At 41.8% G+C, this 25,016-nt stretch overlaps 1 protein-coding gene across 3 annotated transcripts in view; it reads left to right on the forward strand.

Annotated features, from left to right (window-relative positions):
• Positions 1-25,016, forward strand: part of TMEM184B (transmembrane protein 184B) — a 1,551,114-nt gene that overhangs the window by 868,940 nt on the left and 657,158 nt on the right. For all 3 annotated transcript variants that reach the window (XM_044068425.1, XM_044068435.1, XM_044068443.1), the window contains exon 4: positions 5,865-5,955. In XM_044068425.1, coding sequence (XP_043924360.1) covers positions 5,865-5,955 — 91 coding nt within the window. The remainder of the gene's footprint in view (positions 1-5,864; positions 5,956-25,016) is intronic.

Raw genomic sequence — 25,016 nt, forward strand, 5'->3', positions numbered from 1 at the left:
CTGGGAAAGTGTGGGCAGGGTCTGGAGCGGAAAGTGGGGATGTTGCTTTATCCTTCGTTCATTTAGTAAGTGTGGCGTCTGAGGAGTTGGCAGCGAGGGATGTGTGCTTATCCAGGGGAAGGGACATTCATCTCTACCCTCTGTAAAGGACGATAGGGTCCACTAAGAGGGGACTAGCCCTCAGACAATTCTAGGATGGGCATAGGGAATGGGAGAGGGAAAGGGACTAGGCAGTATGTCATAACATAAAAATCCCTCCCCTACAAGGGAAGCAGTTGCTAGTCAGGACAAAATCGAGTTTCACTCTACCCCGAGCCTGAAAAAATCTATGTTAGTGTGGGGCTGAAAGGAGGGAGTCTATGGACCCTAATGATGGATGAGTGCAGTGGGATAGAAAACCAAAAAGCATGATGCGGGGTGGGGGGAAGGGAAATCTTTGTAAAGCTATTTACTACCATGACAAAAGCATCTAATGATGGTAGCTCAATTGTATTAGCAATGTCTGAACAGAAATTTCATATAAAATGACATGTTAAGCCCTTGTTGAACGTGGTTGGTGAGTGATGCAGTAGCATTCTGAGGTATCAGCTGTTTTAGCTCACTTGAGTCTGTTTACTAGAACAGGAATGACTGCAATAAAGGGCTGTATAGGAACAAGCAATAGGAGTGAAATAATTTCACTGCCTTATGCTATTTGGTTGCTGCAGTACTTGACCTGCATAGAGAAAACAATGCTGTGTTACTAGGGACTTGATGGATCTGTAACTGACCATAGTCTTAACAGCATACCATATACTTTATATTGCGCAGCTGAAAATGTTATAAGCCGTAGTACTTCTCATGCCCGGGTATTTCCAGCTACACAATAAAGTGTACAGTGGACTGTCAGGAGTTTGGTCAAAAATGGGCCAACAATAAAAGTCCCATCTAATGATCGTTTCTAAGTTTGAAAGAACGGGTCTATATTACACAATCGAATGTTTAGTTAGTCGAATAAATAATGTCGAAGACCCAAAACCGCTAATGGCAGTTTCCACACAGGAAAATAATGCTGTTGTCCCACCTAACAAAAAAAAAAAAAACACAACTCTAGTGGGGGGCTTTGCCTCCCACACCCCCCCCCCCCAACTAAATACACCAACTCACATTGGAGAAAGAGCAAAATCAACATAACGGCCAAACAACTTGTTTCCCTGTGTGGAAACTGCCATTCGCAGTTTTGGGTCTTCGACATTTAGTGATCAAGGTTTAGTTGTTCGACTAAACGTTCGATCGTGTAATATAGACCCGAAAGAACACCTGCATTTCTTTGAAATTTGAAGACTGCTACTATTTTTATGATGTGTTGTATGGGATTTAAGATTTATGTCTAAATTCCATGAACCACTCAAGGTATGATCCACATATTCATGAAAACAAGTTTGTAATGTGAGTTTGGTAGTTACAGTATATTTTTTCTAAAAATATTTAGTTCTATCACAATATCATTTTGAAGTTCCTGTGAGGTAGTTTTGCTGTTGCTTTGTCTAATCACCTTTCACGGTGGAATAGCTCAGTGCCATTGCAACAGTTTGCAAGGCAGGATCCCGCTGCGCATTCCTTACTATTCCTGTAACTGTTGTCATAGAATTGGTACAACACCTTCTTTTGGGTTTATCTGGAACAAAAGGTACATTAGTGCATGAAGTGGAACTCCATAACTTTTTGTACTCTGCAGTTCTTAATTATCAAAAAGCCCTTAAGACAGTCATTCACCAGTAACCTACCACCTTCATCATAGTGCAAAACCTACTTCTTGCTTCTAAGCATAAAGGAATTTCAGTTAACATATCTGTTCTTACCCTCATCTGACTATAGTAAAGACGGTTCAAATCCAGATAATTTAGCAGCAGTGCGTTTTGCAAACAGTTCTAAGGCCTCTGATACCAACAGTACTTTTTACAAACATCTCCAAGGGCTCTGATACCATCAGTCATAAGGGAACCGGTACTAAAGAAAAAATAATGCCCACTCCAGTATTTTCTGTAGCATTCTATGGTTTCATAGCTTACACAGACTTATCAAAAACATTTTTTTATCAAAACTGGAGCAAACCTTTCACAAACCTGCTAAGTTTAACTTTGACTGTTCAGTTAGAAGCCAACACTATACCATCTTCACAAAATTATACTGACCATCCTTCAAAAACAGCTAATAGTCATCTTTCTAAATATTGCCCATAAGTGTCTCTGTCAGAATTCAGGATGCCTAAGCATCTTGAAACCTATCACCCACATGAAAAATGCACAACATAACAAATTGCTAATAAAACCTCTAAAATCTAAAAAGTGGTGTGGACACATCCTCTTCAAAATTAACATACATAACATCTGTAGTAAACTTCCACAACTAATTGCTGCCTAATGAAATATAAAGACTTAAAAAATCAATTTATACTCTTCTTTAAAAAAAAATAAATCGTATGTAACTGCTAAACTTAATGAAAATGTGTAGTTAATGGAGAACAGTAATCACACACTGAATTTGAGGAAAAGACAACTTTGTTAATCATATTTCTGATACAAGAAGGGTGCTTAGCAAAATTCTGTATCAGCACTGATAAGAACTGGTCTCACACTAGAGTATAATAGCAGCCAAGTCTTTCTTTAATAAGTAAGTGCTCCTCTTTCCTCTGCTGTGATTTTTAAAGGGCAGTGCTTTTGGTTTTTAATGCTCAAAGATTGGAAGGTATAAGATGGGCAACCTGCAGCAAAAAATAATAGCTAAAGGCTGTCAAACTGAAACTCTTTAGCAGAAAAATTAAACATTCATTAAAATCACAATAAAAAGTATGCATTCATTTTTCATGTGAATTTAAAGAAATTAATATTTATAGGGTCAAAGGAAATACAACTCAAATGAGCTTAGTGGCCACCCTCAAATCTTAGACATCAACATTAAATTAATATTCATTGAAGCATTATGACAAGCAAACAGAAAGCTGTCTAAATTCAGAGGTATTTCATTTGTTTCTTCTGTGTTCTCTGAGCCAAAGAATCAAGGTCTAAACAATATATTTTAGGGCACACTTCTGTTAGCTACTCTAAAGGAGTCTTCCTTGTATGTCGCACCCAAATACACCATATGTGTGTCCTGGACAGACACTCAAGTCCCATTTTACACATTGGAAATTTTCACCAAATCAAACACATAGAAAAGTTACCTGCTGTATTTTCTAGTGATGCTGAACAAGTTCCTGAACTCTCTCTAGTTTCAGCTCACTGTAATGAAGGATTTCCACAAAACATTGTACCCTCTAAAGTAGCAGTTGCAAGTTAACTGGGCTTACCAAATGGTATCGGCCAAAGGACATTAAAAAAAAAAAAAAAAAAAAAAAAAAAAAGAGAGAGAGTCCCACTGGATTATCTTTTATCAGTGGCAGATAAATTCTCATCCTACAGCCAAAAACTCTGAATGCACAAAATGACTCCTCTGTTCTAAAGGTCATTTCTGTTAGCTGTAAATAAATGCTAAATACAATGATGATTATATTAAATGCTGTTTAAATATTAACTGTTTCTTAAAAGTCTTAAACATGGGACAGCAAAAAATTGTAGGCAACTTAATCACAGCAGGTAAGAATTTCAAAGAATGCCACATTTTTGTATTAACAGTTTCTTAAATGTCTTAAAAATGGGACAACAAAAAATCGTAGGCAACTTAATCTGAGCAGTCCAGAATTTCAAAGAATGCCACGATTTTTGCATCATATTTTTGGACTTTTCATAAAATGTGTGGTTTTGTAGCAAATCATTGGAAAACTGAAGTCACTAAATAACAAACATTTGAGTTTCAGACGTCATTCCTATCAGAAAAGGATGCTAATGCAAAACCTGTCATTCTGTTAACTTTCTAAGTTTATAAGAGCAATATTTAAAGTTTGTCTCTAATTTTGAACCTTTGCCACCAATTATTTTTGGCTTTGTCCACAATTTTTAGATTAAGAGGTTACGTGATATGACTTGCAATAATAATAATTAATAACAAAGACTTTACGGCAGAAAAAGTAATGTCTTCTGAAAGCACAATAACAGCAGTCTCTTCAACAAATTTTATTGCACTTTTAGAAAAGGTTTTCAATTTTTTGGTTCCTGTCTGTATGTAGTTTTAAGTGTTTTTATTTGTTTAAATTACCTTATAAAATGAGTGCTCATATCTTACCTCAATTAGAAACATTAAATAACTGAAGGATTGGTTCCCGATTATATCAGGGCAAAGTGTGCAGGCTCGGAACGCCCCTCCCAAGCTTAGAGAGGAAAGAAGAAACTTGAGCACTACTGATCTGCATAGAATGCAGCAGGAAGGGCAAACCTCCTGGCATAGAGAACAGGTTCTACTGTCTGCTCATGTGAGTCTCCATTCCGTAAGCAATTGAAAAGAAAAAAAGGAAATCTGTGGTTTTCACTCACCATGATGCTTTACTATTGAAGATGCCCGATAGATCTCATATCATTACAGTTCAGGCTGCTTGCCATCACCTCATCCCCCTTCACTTAACACTTCTGTCCACTCAAAGTCAGTGGTCCACAGAGTTCATTCCAAAAGTGCGACTTGCCAAGCAGAAACTGCATTTCCCGGGTCCATGCTTAAAGACTATCTTTTTCAGTTTGTGGCCATTTGAAGGATAAATGGATGGTCTGCTGACATCCTAAATGTGTAAATTACAGTTTCTGCTTGGTAGTTAACACAGACGCAAGCCAGGGATCATTTATTTTTGATCTCCCCCCAAAGAGGCAAACAGATGTGTAGATCTGAAAGTGTGTATGTGTGTGTGTGGTTGTATGGTTCCAGCACCCTTGACTTGTGGGACTTGCCATGTGTTCCATTATCAAGCTGAAAATGGTGCCTCTTTCCGGGGAAGGCAAACAAAAGCCGGTAAACTACCAGTCCACAGAAGTGACTCTTTTGACAGGAAAAAAACACAGTAATAAGTACTTTGAAACACTATGGCAGCCCTCCAACGGAAAATAAACACAATTTCTCCACAGAAAATAGATCATTTGTTAGTTTGTGCTATAAGTGTTGCAGTCTTGAGGCAGTCCATTAAAACACAACACTCCTACCTTTAACATAATTTTTTTTTTTAAAGATGAAAGAAATAAAGCATCAGTAAATATAAGAGAATGGAAGTTTTTCCCTCAAAAGGGAGCTTAACTGCCCAGCAAAGTAAAGCACAAGCTGACCGTCGATCCTCAAAAGCCTCAGAGGAGCATACTGTTCAGCAGCAGTAAAGCTCTGAAAGGTTTCACGCCCAGACTTGTCTTAGTCAGCTCATCTCATGCTGCTTGACAGTTTGGGCACACGGAAGGTGCCCTTAAGCGTTGGAAGCTGTCCGGTTATGTCTTTAACAAAATGTAACCCATGTAGCATGATCAGTTTGAACATATCTGAGGTCACTCAACCAGGAGTGTAATTAAAGAACTCCTTTACAACCAAGGTTCAACAGTCTTAGAGCTCACATTAAGGGAACATTCAGTGGATTCTCTATTGATAATTTTGCATCATTTACATGTTAATGTAAAGCTCTGCTTCCAGGATTATCTTGCATCCAAAGATATCTGCCACGATGTTTGGGCTGCAGTAACTTTTTGACATTGCTTTATAATTTCTCCTCTTGTCCTATTGCTTGGGTTAACTTGTAGCCGTACATAGCATCCATTAACTGACTGAGTTTTAAGGAATACACTTCTGTTCTGTTTGCTGATTTTATAAGAAATTTCTGATGAAGGTCTGATATTTAGACTATACCGTGAGACTGCCAACTTTTAAAAGGATATGTATTTTTTTTTGTTGTGCTTAACCACATTCACTTTTTGTCTTTCTAGCTTTTGTGATATACAATTTCTTGAGCCTTTGCTATGAGTACTTGGGAGGAGAAAGTGCAATAATGTCTGAAATCCGAGGAAAACCTATTGAGTGAGTATTGAGATTTCTTTGAAAAAGTATTTTGGATTAGTTGCATGAGTTAAGCACCCCAAACATCTGAAATGCTGAGTTGCCAGTAAATGCATGGCAAGTGAGCTTGTATGACATGGTCATGAGTTTAGATGGCGGTTGAAAATCACTGGATATGAGAAGCGGTTACTTTGTTACAAGAAGCTCCATCAAAAGCAGTGAGCAGGAGTATATCCTAGTACATACGGTACTGCTTATGCTGCTGTGGAGCACTGGAAGGTGTGGCCTGTATTGATTGTTGCAACCGCAAGTGAATTCTGCCAAAGGTATATGAGCCACGGGTGGCTCTAGGATGATGTTGGCAGTAGATAACTATGTGGTAGCAGTGGTCTGTTGCTGGAGGAGACAGGGGTATATGTCACAAAAGGGGCAGACCATGTATTTTTGTCTATAAGGAAGATTTATTTGGTAAAATGTGGCAAAACTGAGTCGAGATAATTGCTTAAGCATTGTCTGAATGTTGGAGGTAGAAGGTGGTGAAATGTAGAAGTTAGATAAATACATGTAGTAGAGTCATTCAGTGATTTATAGAAAGGAGTGATCTGTGCATTTGTTTAATAACAAACACAATGGACACTCCTATGAGGGTTAAGATAAATATTAAGGCTGCTGAATATGTACAGGATGCATTTACTGAATGGGTGTGTAAAAAGCCAACTGTACACTAAATGTGTTACACTTGCATTGGTCTAGTCTCTGTAATGTCCCATAAAATGGTGCTGAATTTGATTTAGACAAAATGCACTCTCTGGAATTTTTTGTTCTGTGTTTTCTAAGCAACTGTCAATGCTCTTCATGTGATTCTCTGCTGTAATCATGAGCAAAGGGATATTAATGAATAAAAAAACATTGATCATTGAGTAAACAACCCTACTAGAGGGAACAGCATTATCAACTCTGTTTTTAAACTTTGTAACCTCCTCCTTTAAACTTCAAAAAAGACCCTGCAACAAACCCCACTGAATTTAAAGACTGTAAACGTGCCAACCTCAACCTACGCTATGGTGAAATATCAAAATTCACTTATGACTGCACCACCCCTGACCTTGATGCAGCATCAAGCTTAACTAACCAAGGTATTCTATACTCATTTAGAAAAATGGCTTGAGTTAACAGTCCCTACCATGGGAAATTTAAAAATAAGCCACCTTGGTGGTTCACTACCATAAGTGAATTGCACAACAAAAGTTAGAAACTCCTTAAGTTATGTAGCCGATTCAGCGCTACTCTTCTCAAGAAAAACATCTAAAAAGCATTACAAAAAAAAAATAAATCAGGACCACAGCTGAGCCCACAAACTTAGGCTGGTTTCTGAAGGCAGATATAATGGTAAAGCCTTCCTTAGCTACTTTAGAAAAGTAAGAAACAATACTCTGTACTGCTCTAAACTTATTCTGACACAATAGACATTGCAAATATCCTTGGAAACAAATTTGATGGCAACTTCACCTCCAAGACGAGTATTCAAAGCCACAAAATATATGAATCCCTTACTCCTTCAAGTATCTCTTTAAATCGTTTACTGAAAGTGCTAACCAAAATACTTCTCCATAGCACCTGTAAGTATACCAGGTTGCTTAATGAATAATGTTAAACAAGTCTTTGCAGACCCACTCCATAAACTTTTTAACATACATTTAGCTACTGGTTTCATCCCTGATGAGTGAGTGGCACACTGCAGCCATGATACCCTATTGTAAGGGTGGCCTTAACAACCAACGCAGAACATTAAGACATGTCAGTCTTACAAGTCTCATCGACTGACCTCGTTGACCATGATATTGAAAATCTTATTTGACTTGACCCCCCTCCACAACAGTTTGGTTTTGTGAAGAGTAGAGCTTCTGTACTGAAGTTAGTAAACTTAAAAAGGATTATGAGGTCTATAGATGGTAGCCATGCAGTACACACTGTGCATCTTCACTTGGCCAAAGCCTTCAGTACCATTCCCTATGATGGCCTCACACAGAAGCTGAATGTTAAGATGACTAGCAATCTGGATGAAAGACTGAACTCATGCAGTGCATGTTACAGGTGCTTTGTCAGAGTGTATGAAAGTGACCAGCTGTGCTGTGTACTGGGACACCTCCTTCTTGATCTTTGTCTTAGGTCTCTAAGCAAACAGCCAATACCTCTTGCTAGCAAAGCTTGCAGATGACTGCATATTAAAGGAAGTTGTCACCCTGTGACACCCAAACCCTCCAGCATGAACTGTCCCTAGCAAACTCATGGTGTTCTGAAAATGGGCACAAACTAAATGCTGAAAAGTGTAGTAGTCACTTTTTTGTACACCCCCTCCCCATACTATATAGATGACATACCACTACAAAATGAAAATATAGTCAGGGACCTAGGAACTTGGGTTGATGATTCCTTCTGTTTTGACCATGTGACAGTGATTTTTTATTTAGCACATCTTACTACAAAAGGAGTATCTTCAAGGTCTAAATGTAATCACTCTCTTGTTTTCAGTATTGATCAGACCAGTTATTGAGTACAGTGCCCCTTTCAGGAAACATTACAGTAAGCACATCAAACAATAAGAAAGACCCCAAAGGTTCCTAACCAAAATGTTTAGGCCTAAAGTCCCTGAGCTGTCAAGAGATACTTGAAGCTCAGTTCCTTTATTCAGTGCCTTACAGGCTTTTGAAGAGGGAGATCCGTGTCTCACTTATTGTACCAGTAAGAGACCCAGTTGTTTTGGACTTCCTGTATATCTGCAAATCCAGTGTCTCCCCCAGTACTAGAACCAAGGACCTGACTCTTCACCAACAGATAAAATGAGTAGAGAGACAGGTTTGTAACACAGTCTCTTCCAAACCTGTTTAATAGACTCAACTTGCATGTTAAGTGGTGCAAGTCACTATATTCTTTTGGATGGGTAGCCACAAATTTACTCCAGGAATGACTGGTATGGTCCTTCTGGACAAAGGAGGTGTTGTTTGAGGAAGGGTAGTAGCAAGGCATAAAAGGTCATAAGATTAAATAGTCATGGAATAGCTATAAATCTACCATGTCTGCCACAGACTGTGTCTAACATTTGTCTCAACTTCACAGAGATGATCCTTACTCCGTCACGCTAGGCTGCCTTCCTTCAGATATCAGCATATTCTGCTATAAAGTCAGCATTTTCCCAGTCCATCTTTTTTTTGTCCTGTAGGTGTATGTATGCATCATCTCAACGAAAGGTCTTTAGCCAGTCTGGTGTCTGCCTAGGCCAAAAGACAATCCATCACAGTGGGTAAATACATAGCTGGGGACATTTTCTTGTCCTTTTGATTGAAGAGGTAAGTTTTTTTGGTTAAGATACTCTGATCAGCCTTCTGACATACTGAGGTCCATATGGTATGTCCACCTCAGGGAAAGAAAACCAGTTCTTGAGAGAGGCAGGTTCCCCATATGGACTACCATGATCAGAACTCGTATTGCCTTGTTTGAGAGCACTATGTTCCAAACTCTGAAATCTGCCAAGGGTTTAGTTATAAAGCATTCAGGGGAAAAAACTTGCATGTCAGGTATATTTGGATAAAAAGCAACCAGCAGGCATAATTAAGATGCTTTCCTCAACTGATTAGACACAGCTACAGGGACCTGCATACATCCCATCAAAAAAAGAAAAACACATGAAAGAAGAAAAGCACAGCCTGATAGAAAAGGAAAGAGAGACCCCAAATGTGCCTGTTTTCCTGAGTCTGATTAGGTCAGAATGCATCAAGTCCACTGAGGCACAGTTGCAGCCCCAAGTCCCATTGAGTGCTTTTGTACTGAGAGCTTCTGGTGCTGCCCCTGTGGCAGCAGCCACACCATCAGTTTCAAGCATGCCCTTTTGGACCAAATCCATGAAGGTTATTGACTTACCTAGATGTTGGCCCTCCAGTATCCAACTCCCATCTGTGCTTATTATTTCTGGAAGTTGAGAGACAGTATCCCCACCCTGTTGAAGAGGACATCCTCTTCCATTGGTTGGAGCCTAAGGACATGCCTCCAAAGACTTGCCAATAGGTGACCACTGCCAGTGATTGAGACCCTTGTGTCCAAGCTTTGGATGCTAGTCACTCCTCAGCAGCTGCCATTAGACAAATCTGCTCCTAACCCCTTCTACCAGACATCCCATGAAATTGTAATGCTTACAATTTTTGTTTTACTTCGTCACTGTTTGCTAGACCCTGGCCACCCCTTTATTTCTGGACTCCCTTGCCAGAGAGACTTGAACTCAGTTCACTAATGGGGAAGAAGAACTGGATTACAGACCCCCACCTTTTTCTCCCCCTAAATTATAACCGATGAAGAGGACATTATGTCCTCTGGGTCCCTGTCCTCTAGAACAGCGGTTCCCAAACTTTGTTGACTTGCGTACCCCTTGGCAGTCCATTTCCCTGAAATTGTACCCCTCATATTGCTGTCATTTGTAATAGTTGCTTTTATGTCCAATGTATGTGCTGTAACTAATAAAATAATATAATAATAATAAATAACTAATAAAATAATAATAAAATAATAAAAAAACAATCTAATAGTAAAGTGAACAGAGTGCATATATTTTGTGTGCGTGTGTGTGTATATATATATATATATATATATATACATATATATATACATATATATATATATATATATATATATATATGTGTGTATAATCTCCAAAACACAAAGATAAATATAAATATGTCGTAAAGTAATCATACAATTAAACATTTCAAACTTTTTAAACATTTCAAAATACACAAACAAATAATTATTAAACAACTTTATCTTAAACATATTTAGTGTGAGCCTTGTGCTTGTTTTGAGGCACACAGTTTTTTTGAATTTGGGTTCAACGGATGAAAGGTGTAATCGGAAATCTGGAACTGCATTCAGCTTATTACGATATCTGTTTTTAATAAAGACATGAGAAAGCTCTCTCTATGCCAGTTCAGTACTTGTAAATGGCAAAAGAAACTTAAGGGCCTTGTCAGAAAGCTGCTCGTATTCTCTGCTGATGTTTGCCCAAAAGTTAATAAGAAAGTGTCCTTTGAATCCGGCTTTTAAAGTACTATCAGTTGAAAGTTCAATCAACTTCTCTTTCTCCTTGACTGATAATTTAGCTGCCTGGACATATTGTTCTTCAAAAGGATTTGAAATCCAATAGTTTTCTTCTTCAGGTTTGGGGAAGTACTTCTGAAAGTCCGATTTTAGCCCATTCAAGTGTTCAGTTATTTTCTTGCTCATTTCCCAGGATAGATGAAGCCTGTTTTCAGATAGGAAATTATGCAGAGTTTCAAATACCTCAGGTTGGCCATTTTCAAGACATGACCTCCAAAAATCAATTTTTTTAATCATAGATTCAATTTTGTCTGAGACGAAGATCGTTATTGAGATATTCTGAAGTGTCAAATTTAATTTGTTTATATTCTGGAAAATATCTGATAAATATGCAAGCACCTGAAGCCAGTTACAGTCGTGTAACTTGGAAGCAAGGACGAAAAGATAGTCTTCAAAAAACACCTGGACTTCATGTCTGAGTTCAAACAGCTGGGTAAGTACTTTACCATGAGAAAGCCATTTTACTTCTGTATGAAGGAGCAGAGTAGAATGAGGACTTATCTCTTCACACAGACCTTTGAAAATTATTGAGTTTGTGGACTTCGACTTAATAAAATTCGCCACTTTCACAGCTTCATCCAAAACGAGTTTTAATTCACCAGGGAGTTTCTTGCATGCTGAACTTTGTCTGTGGATGCAACAGTGGCTGCAACATGTATTGTCAGCTACCTTCATGACAAGACCACGAAGACCAGAGTTAAATCCCTGACATAGATTTGGCACCATTGGTGCATAATCCACAACAGTTAGACCAATTAATCTCTTTTTCTTTGAAATAACAATCAATAACATTAAATATATCCTCACCCCTTGTGCGTTGTGACACAGGATGACAAAGCAAAAGGTTTTCTTCATCTTCATTATCTTTCAAATACCTTGCAATAACAAGCAAAATAGCACAATTGGCAACATCTGTGCTTTCATCAACTTGAATAGCGAAAATTTTACTGCTTTTAATTCTACCTATTACGGTCATCTCAACATCATCAGGCATATCTTCAGTTCTTCGAGATATTGTATTGTTCAGAAAAGGGATGGTGTTCTTTTTCCGCACATGTTCTTCTCCAAGCATACATCGAACGGCATCTGTTATACGGGGATATATTAGATTCTCAGGTATAGTATGTCTTTACCACATTTTGCGATACGGTAACTAGCTTCAACTGTGTTTTCGTAATCTTTGTTACCTGACAGGATATATGACGTCAAATTCGATCTTTTGTTATTTTCCGCTAACTGTTTGAAAAAACTATATTCCTTGTTTTTATAGGTAGCATGTTTCATTTCTAAATGACGTAAAAGTAGGGAAGGTTTCATGCTACCATTTGACAGCACTTCCCCACTCACCACGCATTGTGGCTTAGGACAGTCATTTCCCAGATAGGAATATCCGTATTTCATGTATTCATCACAGTACTTTCTCTCTTTCCCCTCTTTGAGAAACTAAGGACTGTGCCTAGTTAGTGTTTTGCACCAAAACATTGGACACGTCTTTGAGAAGGACTCTGATCACTTCCCATATCATGCTTCAGCTCTTTTGTTGTGCCATGCTTCAGCCACTTATCCATCAGAATATCTAGTAGTAAGACCATTACTGAATTACTACATGAATGCAAAATGCATGTAATTTTGATTTGGAATTTGGGATTTGGATTTTCTGAGGTGCAGCATGTCCATTAATTCAGGGTTGGACATGGCTTTATACGTCAGGCACAGATCGCCTCTGAACAGGTGGTATGCCACTGAGTAGAGCTGGAGTTCCTTTAACCGGGCAGCATATGGCATCTGTTTGAGCCCTTTGATCCTCTTGGTGAGGTACTTTTGGGGTCTTTCCAGTTGCTGCAGGTGTCTGGTAAGGTACATCCCAAAAGGGGCATTGTACTCAATTATGGGCCTGATGAGGGATGAGTAAAGAGGCACGATGACCTCCCCTGATCTAGATGTGAATCCCTTCATGATTAGGTGGGCTATATAAAATGTTTTTCTAACCACTTTGGCCACGTGGTTGTCAAATAAGAGATTGCTATCAACTTGGGTCAACAGGTCCCTAATTACTACTTCTGTACTTAATGGATTACCACCTATGTGGTAATTTATGGGCACTTTGTTTTTGCCAAAGGGGATGACTATACACTTTTTGGCATTTAGCTTGAGGCCATGGCTCTGGCACCAGTTGTCTGTTTCTATGAGGCCCTTTTGGAGGATGCTTGTGTCGGCTGGAGAGTCGATTATGGCGCCCAGTTTGCAGTCATCTGCCAACTTGGTCAGCCACAGTCCTTCCGTGTTGGCCTGTACCTCCGAGAAATATATACCGAACAAGAGAGGTCCCAGGACTGAGCCTTGTGGGACACCACTTGTAACTGGTTTGGAGTCTGACATGGCTCCAGCAATTCTAACCATGTGGGTTCTGTCCTTGAGCCAGTTTGCAATCCATCTAGTGACATAGGGGTTTATATTTAAGCTGGTGAGCTTATCTATAATGCCCGAGTGGGGTATTGTATCGAAGGCTTTTGCGAGGTCCAGGTAGGCTGTGTGGACCACCTTCCCCTCGTCAATGGCCTCGGTGACTGTTTCAAAGAAATCAACCAGGTTTAAGAGGCAGGATCTGCCCTTAACAAAGCCGAACTGGGCAGGATCCAGTGTCTGTAGGTTCCCAATATCTTTATTTATGAGGTCCATGATGATCGTTTCCATAGCTTTGCAGACCAAGCTAGTCAGGCTTATGGGGCGATAGTTTCCAGGATCTGTTGAGGCACCACCTTTATGGAGAGGGACCACTGTTGCTGTACGCCACTCTTTGGGCACATATCCTGTAGTAAGGCTGAGATTGAACAGTAGTTTTATGTTTGGGTTTAGCTCTTCTTGGAGTTCATGTAGGATGCAGCCCGGGACACCGTCTGGTCCCATTGATGCTGTGTTTTCTGCTTTGGAGAGGGCAGCTCTTACCTGAGCATCTGAGATGTCAGGGGGGCAGCACTCTGCTGGGATAGATATCTGCCCTTTTGGTGGGAGGGGAGTTTGCACTGAAGCTGTCAGCTAGGATGTTGGCAATGTCAGTGGGTTCAGTGTATTTTTTGTCATTTTGGACTAATTCTGAGCATATCTGGGAATTACCACCCAGGTTCCTAACATAACTAAAGAAAGCCTTGTGATTATCCTTAGTGTCCTGTGCAATTTTTCTCTCGAAGCTGGCCTTAGACAATTTTATGAGTGCCCGTAGTTTTTTGCTAATACTGATCAGTGATGCCTTCCCTTTTTGGGATTTTGCTCTATCATTTAGTAGCTTCCCCCTTCTATTGTATATAGTTTGTTTATGGCTGGGGTCCACCAGACAGGACGTCTGCCTTTGGAGGATTGGGTCTTGGTTTTATTTGGGATCGCATGATCCATGCATTCCTGAAGGTGCTCATAGAATGCGTTTATAAAGGATTCTGCGGTCTGGGCCGTATTTTCCACAGGCCCGGGGGCTTTGAAGGATTCCACCTTGGTTTTGAGGAGTGTAAAATTTGCTTTAGAGAAGTTTTTCACTGTGGTTTTCTGGGCAGGGGGTGGGGTCGGGATGTGAATATCCAGTGAGATTAGTTTATGGTCTGATCTTACCAGTGAGGGATACACTTATGGTCTGGAGCATAGAGTCCCCATGTTGGTGATGATCAGGTCCAGTATGTTTTCCCCTCTTGTGGGAGTGGTAACAAGTTGTTCCATAGCATTTGAGTTTATGAATTCTAGGAACCTTTGGGCTAGGGTGTTGGAACTAGAGTAATGCTCCCAGTCTATGTTTGGGTAGTTGAAGTCGCCCAATATAATGGTGTTTGGAGAGACCTTCATATTTTCCAGTGTTCTCAGGAAGGCCGAGTGGGGTTCCTGGGCTTGGGAGAGTGATCTGTAGCAGGCTATAAACTGGAAGGCAGTTTTACCCACTGTTAGTTGCACATGGATAGTCTCTGATGCTTCGTGCTCTGCTACCAACCTGGAGGTGTGGGTATCCTTGATGAATATCGATACTCCCCCTCCTTTTGTGGTTCGGTCCAAGTTTTGGAGCTGAAAAGCATGGTATGAGGTATAACCTGGTAGTGCTGGGGTGCTCTCAGGAGCCCTGAACCAGGTTTCTGTTACTGCACAGATATCTATGTTCTCCATGCTAAGGAGAGTTTCGATTTCAATGTGGTTTTGATTCTTTAGAGGCCTCTTGTAGAGCCGCAGTTACAGGTTCTGTGATTCGAAGACATGCTTGGTTAAAAGAACAGAGTTTACCTGATCATGTTAAGGCAAATTTATTGGATGCTCCTTTACAGCATGATACCTTGTTATTAAGGCAGAAGAGGTGTTAAAGAAAATGGAGGATAAAGCTAAATCTATGCAAACAGTCAAGGATTTCTTACAGGTACAGCCACCTCGATTTAGCAGAAATTGGCCAACAAAGAATTGGTCCTTTCCAGTGTCAGACAGGCCACAGAGAAGCAGATACAGACGCCCAAGAGGCAGATCTCAACCCCAAGGCTCAAACAGACAATGACAGTGGGGCACCTCAACCTTACAGGAAACCATCACAATGACTTTCCCCTTCGTACGCCAAGCACTTCCCTTTTTTCTTTAGGGGGAAAACTAGCACTTTTTTCTCAAAACTGGCAAACAATCACCCAAGACAAATGGGTTCTGAATATTGTGTCTCAAGGTTACAGGTTCCACTTTCATACTTTACCAAGGCTAAAAGGAATGCCAGACCTGCCACAAAATCAATGGGCAGAGGCACAGAAACAAATTTCAGCCCTCATGGACATGAGAGCTATTCAAAAAGTACAGGAACAAGGACAAGGATTTTACTCAAGACTCTTCTTGGTCCCCAGAAAGGACAAGGCCTGGAGGCCCATACTAGACCTTTCAATTCTAAATACTTACCTGGATATTCCGAAATTCAAAACGTTGACATTACAGCAGCTTCTACCCATGCTGGGCAAGAAGGCTTGGCTTGTAACTCTGGACCTCAAAGAGGCATGCCTGCATGTCCCTATCAGACAAAATTGCAGAAGATACCTCAGATTCAAAGCTGGTACAATGCACTACCAATTCTCTGCACTGCCCTTTGGCTTATCTACTGTGCCCAGGGTCTTCACAAAGTGCCTGGCACCAGTAATTGCATTTTGCAGACAAAAAGGAATTCAAATATATCCATACCTGGACGACTGCCTCATTCAAGTAGAGACAAAGGACATTCTTCTACAGCATCTGGCGTTTGTAAACAGGTTGCTAATTTCTCTAGGTTTCACAGTAAACGAAAAGAAGTCAAAACTAGTGCCCTCAAAACAGATTATATTCCTGGGTGCCAGCTTAAATACATTGGCCCAGATGGCTTACCTCACGCCAGACAAACAAGTTCAACTAACTCAATATTTTCAGCTACTGGCAAAAAAGTCCCATCTCCCTGCAAGAAAAATTCTGCAGGCCCTGGGATTCATGGCATCCTGCAAACTACTAATACCATATGCCAGACTGCATATGAAGAAATTACAGTGGTACCTAAAAAGTGTTTGGACTCAACACTCTCACAGTTCAGAAGCAGTAATACCAATGATTCCCTGCCTACAACAGGAGTTTCGATGGTGGGAACAGGCATGTCACCTAAACAAGGGTCAGCCTTTTACCCTACCCACAGCCAGGCAGACTCTAACAACAGATGCTTCGGATTACACCTGGGGAGCACACATGGCAGGAAAATGCATTCAGGGCAAGTGGACCACAGACCAGATGCATCTTCACATCAATCAAAAAGAGATGTTGGCTGTTCAAAATGCCCTAACAGCTTTCAAGGACCTTCTGCATCCAGGACAATTATTATTAAAGACAGACAACACCACAGTACATAAACAAGCAAGGGGGCACTCATTCTTATCCTCTATGCAGGCAAGCCATGACCTTGTGGAACACAGCTCTAACGTATCAAGTTCACCTGCAAGCACAATTCCTGCCAAGAAAGAAAAATACTCTGGCAGATGATCTAAGCAGAAATATCATGGACCCTCACGAATGGAAATTGAATCCACAAATCTTCAGCATGGTAACGAAAAAATGGGGGTGCCCAGACATTGATCTTTTTGCCTCCCCACTGAATTGCCAACTGCAGAAATTCTGCACAAGGACTTATCACAAACAAGCATGGAAAGTGGATGCTCTTTTGTTCAGCTGGAAAAGCCTAAAAGTTTGTACCTTCCCCCCACTGCCTCTCCTTTCAAAGGTACTCCTAAAAGCCAGACAAGAAAAAACACAGATGATCCTGATTGCTCCAGACTGGCCACGCCAGCACTGGTACCCTACCTTAAGGAACTTAGCTCAAGGCCCACCATGGATTTTGCCTCAAATTCCACACCTTCTGACTCAACAAAACAATCAGATCCTGCACGGTCAGCTCAAAACCCTAAACCTGGCGGCATGGCAGATTCATTAGTCAAACAGGCAACACCTCTCTCTAAAGCTGTTATGGATGTCATTTTGGAGGCCTAGCAACAGGAAAGCTTACTCAGGAAAATGGAAGAGATTCTGCGCCTGGAACCAGGCTCAAAACCTTGACCCTCTAGTTCCAAACATTCCTCAGATTTTACAATACTTAACTGAGATGCTGGACAGAGGCACATCCTTCTCATCAATTAAGATCCACGCGTCTGCCATTTCAGCACATTACAACATGGATCCTCCTTTATTCTCTCATCCCTTGCTAAAACAGTACCTCTGATGGTCTAAAAACATAAGACTGCCCTGGAGAGCACCAACACCAACTTGGGACCTCAATTTCATTTTGGAAAAACTAACCCTGCCACCTTTTTTGCCAGCCAATACAGCCGATCTAAAATTTTTATCATGGAAAACAGCTCTGCTCCTGGCAGTAACTTCAGCACGAAGAGTCTCAGAGCTACAGGCATTAATGGCAGTGGAACCTTTTATAATTTTTCATCAGGACAGGGTTTTTTTAAGGACAAACTCTACCTTTATGCCAAAGGTGGTATCTAGTGTGGGTCTTAACCAAACCATCCATTTGCCAACTTTTTATTCAAACCCCCAGAATAAAGGGGAGAAACTTCTGCATTCTTTGGACATACACAGGCAGCGACGCTTCTACTTGGACAAAACAAAAGCTTTCAGAAAAACTGAGCAACTCTTTGTAGCATATGCTGCAGGATCACAGGGCAAGGCTATCTCAAAGCAGACTATATCCAAATGGATAGGACACTGTATACATTTCTGCTACACACAGCATGGAAAATCAGTCCCAAATAACAGTAGGCCACATTCCACCAGGGCAACAGCCACTTCAACAGCCTTTCTCAGAGGAGTACCTACCAAGGAAATTTTGGAGGCTGCAACTTGAAGTTCAGTGCACACCTTTACCAAGCATTACCACCTGCCTCTTTACTCTAAATCCAGAGCAGGATTTGCCACTGCAGTTCTGCAGGGCCTCATAGCCAATCCTAACTCTTTATAGACCAGCCACCCAAACTTAACTTTGGGATTCTACCCAAGTGTAATGACTGCAGCAGTGTAACACGATGAACATAGTACAGATGTCCTTCAAGGATGCATCTGCAGTCATAACATATGGGTTGTCCTGCCTCAGGCAGCCCTTCGGTCGGCCGGATTCCAAAGTTTGGGTCTGGCCTCGGCTGATGTCGCACCTTCCCCGACGTCAGAGCGTCTGGGGTATAAAAGCATCAGCCGACGCCATTTTCCTCAGTCTTTCTTGCCGCGCGGTGCCCGAAGCAGAAGCTGTTCGCAAGTGCCGGTTGGTCAGATCCAGTGATTTCAGCTACCGAAAACTTCGAAAAAGCTAAGTACCCTGTTGGGGACTCTTTCTTGCCTCAGCCGATGTCAGATAAAGTAAATAATTGCTTAACTTGTGGGAAACAAATACCTCATAAGGATTTCCATTCCTACTGCCTTCCTTGCTTAGGCCCTGACCACGACGTATCGTCCTGTTCAGCCTGTGCTTCCTTCAACCGACGAACTCTTAGACGTCGGTCGGAGTTTGCAGAGGAATTTTTTGGGGCTAGTTTTGCATATAAAATGCCGTCGGAGACTCCGACATCACATTTGGTGAAAAAACGGAAGGACACGGACCGACACCCGCGGCCCGCGGTTTCGGCTGAAACCACGGTAAGGCCTACCGCGAGTGTCTCAGTTTCGGCCGAAACAGAGTCCTCGGAGATTCCTTCATCCGAATCCACTCAACCGACCACCGTGCCTGGGAGGCCCCGGCTGAGTCGGCTACCGAGCTACCTACCGAAACCAGTGCCCAGGATATGTCCGACACCATGCCTTTGGACATATCTACTCCTGCACGTGGGGCAGCTAGGCCCCCTGCTTCCATGTCCATTAAGGCCTTTTCTAGGGTTAAAGCTGCTAAACTTTCTAAAGCTTTGCCTCCCAAAACTACATCCCAGAGGCCTTCCTCTAGTTCTCAGATCCTCAGCCTTGCAGAGGACCTTATTTCTTTAATTAGAGGTTCACAACCTAACCCGGACAGGGCCTCTCACCCTCCACCAGACAAAAGGCCCAGGACTGAGCCTTCTGACCCACACTCTTCAGATGAGTCCTCGGATGGTTCTGAGTTGTCAGACCACCAGGAGGAGGCTTATTCGCCCTATGAGGATTCTGATGCAGAAGAATCTATCCCTTCGGCCTCCCCTCCTGAAGAGTTTTCCTTTGGTGAGACTCTACACTCCATGAGAGAGCATTTTCAATGGCAAGGTCAGGATTTCTCTGATTCTAGAAAAAGATTAAGGACCTTTTTACATTTGCCTCAGCATAGGCCCTTAGCTATTCCTCCTGTTTTGAATGTAATTCATGATGTGTACAATGATGTCAGTACAGCCCCTGATACTCTCCCCCCGGCCCCTGCCAAACCTGATAGATACTACAGGGTCCCGGATTCTCATTTCCATCTGTATAAAGCCCATTCTGCAGACCCAGAAACTATTACTCTGGGCCCTAAAGGGGTTGTGGCTGCCACTGCCAAAAATCCTCTACCTTCTGAAAGAGAGTCTAGAGCTTTAGAGAGATGGGGGAAGAAGGTATATACTTCTGCAACTCTTTCCGTCAGGGCACTAAATTGTCAATTTCATATGATACAGTACCAAGAGTATTTGTTAGATGAACTGAACAAGAAGCTTTCTTCTCCTGAGCCCCTTGACCGTAAATCCCTTCAGGATTTGGTACACAACTCACAGCAGGTTAGTAATCATTTCTTAAAGTGTGGTTATGATGCATTGGAGGCTTCATTTAGGTCAGCTATGACTGGGGCAGTTATTCGTAGGCATGCCTGGCTGAAGGAACAATCTTTGCCAGACCATGTTAAAGCTAAACTCCTGGATGCTCCAATGGAGAAATAAAATATATTTGGCTGCTCTGCTCAGGAGGTCTTAAAAAAGTATGAAGAAAAGGCAAAATCTGTGCAAACAGTTAAGGATTTCCTACAAGTACAACCACCGAGATTCAGCAGAAACTGGCCTACTAAGAATTGGTCCTTTCCAGACTCGGACAGAGCCCAGAGAGGCAGGAACAGACGCCCCAGAGGCAGAGGCCAATCTAGGGGCTCTTACAGAGGCCGTCAATGGCAGCCTGCCAACCAGAGAGGTAGTGCAACAGCAGCAACAACTACTACTACACCAGGACAGGCTCAATGACTTTACTCTGATTCCGCCCACCAGGGCTCAACTGGAAGCACCCTTGGGCGGAAAGCTTGCTTTATTCTCGGAAAATTGGCATTATATTACAAGGGACACATGGACACTGCAAATAATAGACAAAGGATACAGGTTCCCCTTCCACACTTTGCCAAAAAGAAACGGAATGCCAAACCTACCACCAAATCAGAGGGCAGAGGCTTTAAAGCAGATCAACAACTTGCTTCAAATGAAAGCTATAGAAAAGGTACCACTTTCAGAGCAAGGCCAAGGATTTTACTCCAGACTATTCCTTGTACCAAGAAAAGAAAATCAATGGAGGCCTATTCTCGACCTGTCTGCACTGAATACTTACCTCATTGTGCCAAAATTCAAGATGCTGACCCTACAGCAACTTCTTCCCATGTTGGGCAAGGAGTCTTGGCTGGTGACTCTAGATCTCAAGGAGGCATTCCTGCACGTCCCTATTCGACCAAACTGCAGAAGACACCTCAGATTTCTTGCAGGATCAGAGCATTATCAATTCTCAGCATTGCCCTTTGGCTTATCTACTGCGCCCAGAGTATTCACAAAATGCCTGGCATCAGTAATTGAACACTGCAGACTTCAGGGGATTCAAATCTACCCTTATCTGGACGACTGCCTTATACAAGCGGACAACAAGGTAAATTTGATAAAAGACTTGGCCTATGCCATCCACCTACTACAGGCATTGGGATACACAGTCAACATCCAAAAATCAAGATTGGTTCCATCCCAAAGGATAACCTTTCTGGGTGCGGATCTAGACACAACCACCCAAATGGCCTTTCTCACAGAAGAAAAACAAAAACAACTTCCGGATTACTTCATGAATCTGACAAGACAAGCTCAGCTTACTGCAAGGAAAATCCTGCAGGCCCTGGGTTACATGGCATCCTGCATAATTCTGATACCACAGGCCAGGCTGCATATGAGAAAATTACAATGGTATCTAAGGAGTGTATGGTCTCAACACAGTCACAGTTTGGAAACTTTGATACCAATCATTCCTTGCCTTCAAAAGGAATTCCTGTGGTGGGCTCAGGCCTGCCAGTCCAACAGAGGGTTGCCTTTCAACAAACCAAAAACAAAACAAACCATCACCACGGACGCTTCAGACCGAGGATGGGGAGCACACATGGAGGGCAAATGTATCCAAGGCCTATGGTCTCAAGGACAGCTACACATGCACATAAACCAAAAGGAAATGCTGGCAGTGATGCATGCAATCGAGGCTTTCAAACCCTTCCTCCATCAAGGCCACCTGTTAATAAGGACAGACAACACCACGGGTCATATGGTACATAAACAAGCAGGGAGGCACACACTCCTACCCTCTATGCCGGCTGGCTATGAATCTATGGGAGCTATGCCTGAATCTCAATATCCAACTGCAGTCCCAGTTCGTGCCAGGAAAGGAAAATACACTGGCAGACAGCTTAAGCAGAACTACCATGGATGCTGCACCCAGACATCTTCCAACTCATAACAAAGGCATGGGGAACGCCGGAGATAGATCTGTTCGCCTCCCCCCCTCAACCATCAACTGAGGACATTCTGCTCAAGGACATACCACCCACAAGCATGGAGGGTGGACTCTCTCTCTTTCAGCTGGAAAGCTCTAAAAGTATATGCCTTCCCACCTCTCCCTTTAATGTACAGGGTTCTACTGAAGATCAGGGAGGAACAGCCAAGAGTGATTCTGATAGCTCCAGACTGGCCAAGGCAACACTGGTATCCACTATTGAGGAGCATGTCACAGGCAAAACCATGGCTTCTCCCCCTATGGCCTCTTCTTCTGTTGCAGAACAATTTCAAGATCATGCATCCCAACTTAAAAACATTGCAGCTAACTGCCTGAAAAATCCCTTAAATCCAAAACAAAATGTTTCATCACAGAGAGTGAAGGACATTATCATGGAAGCTCGCCGGCCTTCCACAAGGAAGACATACTCAGCTAAATGGAAAAGATTTTTCATTTGGAACACATCAAAAGGCTTAGATGCGACAGTGGCAAGCATGACACATATTCTGGAATACTTAGCAGAACTGTTCCACAATGGCCTTTCCTATTCTTCCATTAAGATTCATGCCTCAGCAATTTCAGCAGAATACAATGTGGATCCACCTATCTTCTCACACCCTCTCCTCAAGCAATTTCTGAGAGGGATCAAAATATCAAACCTCCAAGAAAACCCCTTTACCTGCTTGGGATCTCAACTTTGTCTTGGAGAAACTAACACTTCCTCCCTTTGAACCAGCAGCAACAGCGGATCTTCAGTTTCTGTCTTGGAAAACTGCATTCCTTCTGGCAATAACTTCAGCAAGAAGAGTATCTGAGTTACAAGCATTAATGGCAGTACAGCCATTTCTTATCTTCCATCAGGACAGAGTTACACTAAGAACTAATCCTACTTTTATGCCAAAGGTGGTATCTAGGGTATCCTTGAACCAAGCTATTCACTTGCCTACGTTCTTCCCAAATCCACAGAATAGAGGGGAAAAACTTTTGCACACCCTGGATATACACAGACAACTACGCTACTACTTGGACAGAACTAAAAGTAGCAGAAAAACTGACCAACTATTTGTAGCACATGCTGCTGGGCTGCAAGGAAAAGCAATTTCCAAACAGACAATTTCAAAATGGATAGGAAATTGCATTCGATTTTGTTACTCCTTTCATGGAAAGTCAGTTCCTGCAAACATCAGGCCTCATTCCACAAGGGCCACGGCCACCACTACAGCCTTCCTACGAGGGGTGGCTACCCAGGACATTTTAGAAGCTGCTACTTGGAGCTCCATGCATACATTTGCCAAACATTACAATCTACCTTTATACTCCAGATCCAGAGCAGGCTTTGCTACTGCAGTCCTGCAGGGGATCCTAACTACACCATCTTTTTCTTAGTACCTCCTCCCCCAGATTGGCTATGGTATTCTACCCATATGTTATGACTGCAGATGCATCCTTGAAGGACATAGTACAGTTTTGTACCTACCATAAATGTAGATGTCCGATAGGTATGCATCTGCAGTCAGGTTTACCCTCCCTCCTACCCCTCTGTGGTATTCCTAGGGTGTTTACCCTCTTTTAGCTAGCTGGGGGAATCTATTATGGTGTATTTGTTTGTATATACATGTATATATATATATATATATATATATATATATATATATATATATAATTTTGCAAATGTTTGGAATTCTATTGCATTTATCCAAATTTAGCCTTCCTAGAGGGCACCTGGCATCTGGGGCAAGAAAAACTGAGGAAAATGGCATCGGCTGATGCTTTTATACCCTAGATGCTCTGACGTCGGGGAAGGTGCGACATCAGCCGAGGCCAGACCCAGACTTTGGAATCCGGCCGACCGAAGGGCTGCCTGAGGCAGGACAACCCATATGTTATGACTGCAGATGCATACCTCTCGGACATCTACATTTATGGTAGGTACAAAACTGTACTTTTTGTACCTACCATAAATGTAGATGTTCGAGTGTTCACACTGCTGCAGTCCAAGTTACCCTCCCTACCCTCTGAACTAGCTGGACTTATCTATACCTTTCTATCCTATACAACCTTTGTGATGTATTTGCTTGTAACTGAAGGTATTGTTTTTATTTTTATATGTATATCTTTTATTAGCAATATGTATTGCCTACCTACTTGGGGCACCTGACATCTGGGGCAAGAAAAACTGAAGAAATTGGCGTCGGATGCATCTTATATACCCCTGGCGCACTGACGTCAGGGAATAAGCGACAGGAACCGATGCCGGACCAAGACTTTGGAACTCTGGCCGACTATGGGACTGCCTGACGGCAGGATAACCCAAGTGTAATGACTGCAGCAGTGTGAACACTCGAACATCTACATTTTTGGTAGGTACAAAACTGTACTTTTCCTTTCCCGCAACATCACTTGCATAATCTGCAAGTACTACTACCAGTGTTCCTGCTACGTTCTTTCTTTTTACAGTCATAGCTCTCAAATTTCCATCTCCAAAATGAGCAACAGCAGTCCTCATAATGTGGAACAAATGGGCAAAATGTGGAACACATAATAATGGTTTAGTAACAACTTCAGCTAGGAAGCTCACAGTTAAATGTGCTATTGTACTTATAAAAAGTTTTAAGTCTGTAGATATACAAAAGAGATGAGGGAGTAACAAAAGCCGTAAGACAAAGGACCAGAGTAAGCAAACAGATCTTGACATTGTCAGGATATATAAGCTGATTTTG

Source organism: Protopterus annectens, chromosome 1.part0 (assembly GCF_019279795.1).
Source record: "Protopterus annectens isolate FY-2018-M chromosome 1.part0, PAN1.0, whole genome shotgun sequence".
In the NCBI taxonomy this organism is placed as follows: domain Eukaryota; kingdom Metazoa; phylum Chordata; order Ceratodontiformes; family Protopteridae; genus Protopterus; species Protopterus annectens.